This window comes from Lactuca saligna, chromosome 6, assembly GCF_052625555.1.
Source record: "Lactuca saligna cultivar CGN05327 chromosome 6, ASM5262555v1, whole genome shotgun sequence".
In the NCBI taxonomy this organism is placed as follows: Eukaryota; Viridiplantae; Streptophyta; class Magnoliopsida; order Asterales; family Asteraceae; genus Lactuca; species Lactuca saligna.
In genome coordinates this window covers 18,095,179-18,102,419 of record NC_136422.1, presented here as the reverse complement: position 1 = coordinate 18,102,419, position 7,241 = coordinate 18,095,179, and the positions used below count along the sequence as shown (strand labels likewise).

At 33.8% G+C, this 7,241-nt stretch overlaps 1 protein-coding gene across 4 annotated transcripts; it reads left to right on the top strand.

Annotated features, from left to right (window-relative positions):
* The first annotated feature begins 497 nt into the window (after positions 1-497).
* LOC145003446 (inactive protein RESTRICTED TEV MOVEMENT 1-like) lies at positions 498-2,838 on the top strand. Of its 4 annotated transcripts, none has more exons than XM_078962572.1 (4): positions 498-534; positions 753-843; positions 2,068-2,307; positions 2,422-2,838. In XM_078962572.1, exons 3-4 carry the CDS (start codon positions 2,110-2,112, stop codon positions 2,698-2,700), a joined length of 477 nt encoding a protein of 158 aa, XP_078818698.1. In that variant the 5' UTR covers positions 498-534; positions 753-843; positions 2,068-2,109; the 3' UTR covers positions 2,701-2,838. The 4 variants fall into 4 exon arrangements, with proteins under 4 accessions (XP_078818698.1, XP_078818700.1, XP_078818699.1 ...); XM_078962573.1 differs by lacking the exon at positions 498-534 and adding an exon at positions 543-674; XM_078962574.1 differs by lacking the exon at positions 753-843 and having other exon boundaries at positions 501-534.
* The last annotated feature ends 4,403 nt before the right edge of the window (positions 2,839-7,241 follow it).

Genomic DNA, 7,241 nt, shown 5'->3' with positions numbered 1-7,241 from the left:
GTTATGTCTTTTGTGATAATTATTCTGTAACAAAGTTAGTTTTAAATATTATTTTTTTCATGTAAAAACAAAACATTTTGGAAGTAGATTTATGTTTTGTTAGAGAAAAGGTTATGGATGGAATTTTGGAGATTTAATTTGCAAATTAGTTCAACTTTTCAAAATGTAGATATCTTTACAAAATCTTTGATTTACACTCAACATAATTTTTTAACAAATCGACTTGGCTTATTAGAATCTCTTTTAAAACATGATGATAATATATTAAGTTTGAGAGTTGGTGTTGAGAAATGATGTTTTTTATTATTACAAACTTAACATAAAACATTCAATAGTTTGTTATAGTTGGCTTTTATTATTTATTTTGTTACTATGCAGGTACTAATAAAATGGATAGAAAGTGCAACATTTCAATTAATATTGGGGCTTCTGGTAAATAGAGATATTTTGTGTAGCTGTATATAAAAAGACTTCCGTATGGTTTCAGAGAACAATACCCACAGAGGTTAGGTGTAGATCTCTCATTTTCTCTCTGTAAGCCGTTTACTTGTATTCTATAAAATTGAGACTTGAGAGACTGATTGTTCTTGTAGCAAGATTTTCAGTTTTCATGTATTCGTATAATGTTTAACAATCTGATTCCTGTTTTAATGAATTAATTAAGTTGGGAATTTGTGAGTTTCTTCCAGTTTTAGACTTATTCTCTCAAGTCAACTCTCACGTCGCTAAGTCGCCTCTTATTTTCTATCCAGCTTGAAGAGGCTATCACTATTCGCATCCGTCTGAACTCTTTATCTCGCACTCTCGTCGTGATTGCCCAGTGCAATTCAACATTTTAGTCAAGTAAGTTTATAAGTGCTTTAACCTGATTATTAAAATTCAAAATTTCAAACTTTACAGTAATTGACGTTGTTTTTGTTATGTATTACTACGCGATTATGAATCTACATTACTTGAACTACAGTTCTTCTTCTTCTTATTATTATAATAATAATTTGATGATCCAGATCCACAAATTCATTAACAGCTGTCTAATTTGAGTATAGAAATCGGCAGATCATAATGTATTTAGTCTAAGAAAATGTATAAATTTCTAAATCTAATAAACTATTGAAAATTTCATATGGCAATGACTTAGTTATTTTCAAGAATCAACTTAATACATTTGTCAACGGCTTTGTCATTTCGCCTTTTAATCAACGGCTGGGAATCAACATTGTTCACGAAGTGACTTCTCTAATAGTTCAACAATGGAAAATATGGTGAAGTTGAGTCCTAAAGAAATGAAAGGGACTATTTGGGATGAAAAGGGCAAAAGCTGACAAATTCAAATTTCATAGTTTTTATTTAATCCGTAAATCTAAAGAAACTGGACTCGAAAGACATCACATAGTCCTTCTCATGTGATGTGTTTTCAATCCAGTTTGTATATCATAAGTATATCACCATGACCACAAAGTTAGTTATCACCATGAAAGGTATTTCTGTTGCTTTGAACTTATGCTCTGTTTTTCATTTCAATGTAATGAGAAGAAAAGTTTCTTTTTTAATTCTTCATTAGTTTCAAATCTAATATGGTATAAGTCTAGAGATCCATTCTTCCACAATCATTCATCTTGTTCGTCTTTTTTTGTTGATTTTCTCTTTGTTTCATCTTCGGAAATCGGAATCATGTCTGCATCCAGCAATTCATCCCCTCAATCTGCCACAATCGATATTTCCAATCCATTTTATTTTGGTTCTTATAATCCAAACACTGCTCTTGTTTCATGTGTGTTTAATGGAGTTGGATTCGATGACATTTGAATACCCTGGATGGCTAGATTATGTATTACACCGGTGGTTTCATTTTCTAGCAACTTCGATTTCTAATTTTGGTTGAAGAATTTCTTAGGTTCCATTAAACATCCACTACGATTTGGATTTTATATACGTCTTTTGTATTTTGTGATTCGGTTACTATCTTGCGTTGACCCAATGATTATGATTCGCCAATTTAACGAAATAAAAAACTTGGACCGAAAGTTACATATATGAATGCTAATAACTTCCCCATGCGTTCTTCAGGGTTTTGAAATTGAACCTCGAGCATCTTTTACAAGCTGTCAAATGGAACAAACTTTGAAGTTGGGTCCCAAAAAAATGAAAGGAACAACATGGGATGAAGGTGGCAAGAGTAACCTCATGCAAATTCTAATTTCATATGGAAAAAATACGGTCTATTCGATCCAGTTTGTGTATGCTGTAAATGGGGTAATGCGTCCTTCAGCAATTCATGGAAAACCCTATGGTTCAAAATTTGATATTGTAAGTATTAATTAATTATTAATTACCATGTCCATATTATATACTCATCTCTCTTTTAACTTTTCTTTCATTGAACGGAATTCTGTTTTTACTTTCGGAAATTGAAAATTGCAGGTGATGTTTGATGAGCAAAAAGGGGAGTATTTGACTTGTGTAAGTGGTCAATATGGAAAAAAGAAATTGAGTTCAATTACATTTGGCACCAACAAGAGTACGTATGGACCCTACGGAAGTACTCTTAGGAGTTCGGATCCGCAGTTTGTGTATAAGTTCATGCCTGCGTTTTCGTTTGGGGGATTTCATGGTAGTGTTTACAAGTCGTGTCTGTGTTCCATTGGGGTCTATGTTAGGCCCCTTGGATTGAATGCTGATAAAGGTGATGAAGATGCATGATCAAAGTACTATTTGTTCATGATGGATGGGCTAAAAGTAGCAAATTGGTTTTAGAGTTTTATTAATAATTGCATTGAGTCATTACTTTCACTTTCTCTTGTTTTTTAATCAATTCCGTATGCTTATTGAGTTTCTTAATATGCGAAGTTTTTTTTTTTTTTTTTTTTTTCTGATTGTGATTTAGGTAAGGTCTAAAACTATTTTTGCAACTTTAATATAGCTATATGCCATACCTTCCCTAAACCCTATATTACATGACACAAGTCTGTGAAAGTTAGACTTGGATAAAAGGTGAGGAAGACCAAATTGAGAAATTGAGAAATTGAAATCTCTAATTGAATTAATCAGAAAGCATTACATGCTACTTATAGATAAATACATTTGACATATTGACTAAGTAACCAAGTGATAACTAGTTAGACTAATAAAGAAAGTCTAACAAACTTCTAGTTCTATTCTAATTCTAATTCTCACATATATTAACATATGGACTAAGTAACTAAGGGTAAAACTCCTCCACAAGATGAGCGACCAAAAATATCCTTGAGAGCCAGCTTGGACATTAATGTTAGTATTTTTTATTGTGGTAAGGGTTTTATAGACATGTCCCCTAGTTGAAGGTGAGTACGAATTGGCATAACTTTGACGATGTTATCCAACACCTTGTCATGTATATAATGACAATCAACCTCAATATGTTTGGTTTGCTCATGAAATGTTGGAATAGTTGATAGGCGAATAGCAGAAGTATTATCACAGGAATAAAAAAAAGTGCAGGAGTATCATGTGTAATATCAAAATCATGAGGTAATTGCTTAAGCCATACAAGTTCACATGTAGAAGAGGCCATTGCTCTATATTCCGCCTTAGTGGATGATCTAGAGACAATGGGTTGATTCTTGGAACGCCAAGATACAAGGGAATCCTCGAGAAAAACATAGTAGTTGGTGATGGACCTTCTAATATCCTGGCATGTGGCCCAATCAGAATCAGAAAAAGTAACCGAAGTGATGAATCAATAACTCTTCCCACTTCACAAAGGCTTTAAGTTGTAGAGGAGATTTTGAAGATAAAATTATTCCTTGACCTGGACTATTTTTGAGATACTTCAGCAAATACGTAGTAGCTTGCATGTGATTAACATGAGGAGCACTCATGAATTGTCTAAGATTTTGAACTGAAAAAGTAATATCGGGTCGTGTGATAGCTCAATATATTAATCTTCCAATATGCCTACGAAAAGGAGATGGATCAACAAGAATCTCTCCTTCATGATGTGCCAATCGCAATCATGGATCCATTGGGCATGATTTTGGTTTGGCAGCAAGAAGACCTGCATCTTCAAGAAGTTGAAGAGTGTAATGTCTTAGACTTACAAAGATTATAGTATTAGAACCTGCTATTTCAAGACTAAGAAAATCTTTCAATGAGCTTAGATCTTGAAGCTTAAAATGAGTACTAAGTCTTGCTTTCCGAAAGAAAGGCACCTGTGATGACAATGTCATCAGCATAGACAAGTAGTGCAATGTAAGTAGAGCTTGTACCTTTGTAAAACAAGTGCTTTGGACTGAGAAAACCCTTCTGTTAGAATAAAGGAAGAAAATTTGGTATACCATTGTCTGGATTCTTGTTATAAGCCATATATTGATTTATGTAACTTGCGTACAAGTTTAGGCTTAGATTGTTTCTCCCCTTAGTGAGATATCCCATGGAAATATCCATATAAACCTCTTCATCAAGATCTCCATTAAAGAGTGCATTATTGACATCTAGTTGCATCAAAGGCCAAAAACGTTGAGCAGTAAGTGTTAGGAGAACTTTGATAGCAACAAGTTTGGCCACGGGAGAATAAGTGTCTATAAAATCATCCCCTTCTTGTTGGGTGAAACCCTTAGCAACCAACCTAGCTTTATAATGATCCACAGTGCCATTAGTTGTTTGTTTAATCTTGTAAATCCATCTACATCATATACTATGTTTATCTGGAGGTAAAGGAACTACACTCCATGTAAGATTGGCTTCCATAGCATTAAGTTCAACTTTCATTATATCTCTCCATACTTGATGTTAAACTGATTCATGATAGAATTTAGGTTCAAAATGAGATGATAAAGCTAGAACATATGCTTTATATGGCAAAGATAAATTGTCATATGATATGTATTTTGAAATAGAGTATGGTTTGTCATCAATTCTTGTATGAGATGCCTGGTTGCAATGGAAGTCCCTAAAATAAGAAGGTAGATGGTGGGGTCGTGTGGACTGTCGTACATTTGAAGTTTGTATGATAGCAGGTTCGACAAGATGTGAAGTAAGGTCGATAGACGGTTGTGAATAAAAAATTGATATAGAAATACCATTAGAGGCGATGAGTCTAAGGGTTCAATGATAGGGATGCGTGGAATAACCACAAGTGGAAAATTCTCAAGAGATTCATTATTCGAAGAAATATGAAACCGAAAAATGTTTTCGTGAAATACCACATCTCGTGAAATAAGAATTGAGTTGTTTTCCAAGTCATGGAGTTTGTAGGCTTTCATTCCCAAAGGATAACTAACAAAATACAAGTTTTTGCTCTTAAATCGAACTTTGTACGTTGTAAAGAATGAGTTGTAGTGAATGGTAAACAACCAAATATTCTAATTGAAGAATAATCAATGGCTTTATTATAAAGTTTTTGAAATGGTGACTTATGTGCATGGAGCTTGGATAGTTTTCTTGATGGGTTTTATACAAACAATCATATGTGTGCATGCAATCCTAATTTGGATCTATGTTTTCTCTATTAGAAATACAACAAATGAACACAAAAGGAAACCTAGCATGCATCTAGTATTTTCGAAAAATACAAATCAAAGAATAGAATAAATACCTTTGTTGCTATGTAGTAATAACAACTAGTTTCTTGAATTCATTTGATCTTGAGAACAAGTACCACAAATATAGTACCTCTAGTGGCTCACAAACACACTAGGTGAAAGGATGAATATTAGAAAGAGGAAAGAGGGTAGATTCCTCCAAAAACGGCTCTACTAGGATTTCTACAAGGCGTTTTTTCAAAATCTAGAGCCTAGGGGGTCTATTTATACTTGAGGGTAGCTAGGGTTTTAGGGTGGAAACCCTAATTCCTTAGCTTAGGGCCTAAGCAAGTCCATGGACCTCCTACCCTTTAGCGTTGGACGAAAATTCCTAGATCCTTCTAGGGATTTTCGGCCCTTGCTTAATAACGTGATCCAATGGCCCAAAGCCTCAACTATCAAATAATTAGAAAACCGCTCTTGCACTTTCAATCACTTTCTTTAATCCCAAAATTAATTCCAAATTAATTTCTGATTAAATACTAATTAATAATATGACTTCTAATTAATATATTATTCTTATAATATATTAATAAATCATATTTATGCCCTAATTTATTATTCTTAACAATAAATCAGCCTCTCTCCTTAATAGTCATACTGTCTAGTCACCAGTGTGAAGACAACCCAAAAGGACCATGCTACTATCGGGTCAAGTACATCCCAATTATAGTTATGGGCTTAGACACCTAATCCAACAGTTCTATTGATCAAGAAAGTGATTGTGAGAACACACTCAGACCAAAGATGTAATGGGACATTTGACTGAAAATGTAACGCCCTTGCATTGTTAAGTAAACGTTGATGCTTCCTTTCAACAACAGAATTTTGTTGTTGTCGCTCAACACATGAAAATTGGTGAAGAATTCCCTTATCGCTAAAATATCATGAAATTGTAATTCCTTAGCATTGTCTGATCTAAAAGCTTTGATCTTGGCATTGAATTGAGAAAGTATCATATTATAGAACTTGGGAATAATGGTTTGCACATCACTTTTATGTTTGATTAATAACTGTTACGAAGAATCTATGTCCTTGGTGTGATGGGTCATGGTATAGTCCCCATATGTCAAAGTGTATAAGATCAAATGGATGTTCTAAAAGATTATTCAAAGAAACAAATGGTAGTTTTCTTTGTTTAGCTTTTGGACAAACCATACATGGAGTACTTGAAACAGAAGTCAAATCTTTATGTGGCAATTATGCATTTTTACAAGAACGTATGACATCCAAAGGATGCCCAAATCTTTTATGTCACACATCAAATGAAACTAAATTGACATTGTGTGAAATTGTGATAGAATGTAAACTCTTCGTATCTAACATATATAGATCAACTTGCTTATTACCCCTGCCAATCATCCTCTTGATGGGTAGTTCCTCTTGAACTACAATAACGTTCCAACGAAAAACCACAAATAAACTTTTGTCAGCTATTAAAGCCCAATGGAAATCATATTAAAATGGAACTCAGGAACATATATTACGTCTTTAATTACTAGACTCTCACCAAGATGTGCATCTCCAATAACATGTACATTAATCATGCTGCTGTTTTGTCACACCTGATTCAAGGTTGGATGTTGGATCTTTAAGTTGGATGACACCCACAAGCACACACTCAAGATTTAGGGTTAAGGAAAGGTTGGAGGCTGATATAAGTGGCTAGAAATGAGGTTACCA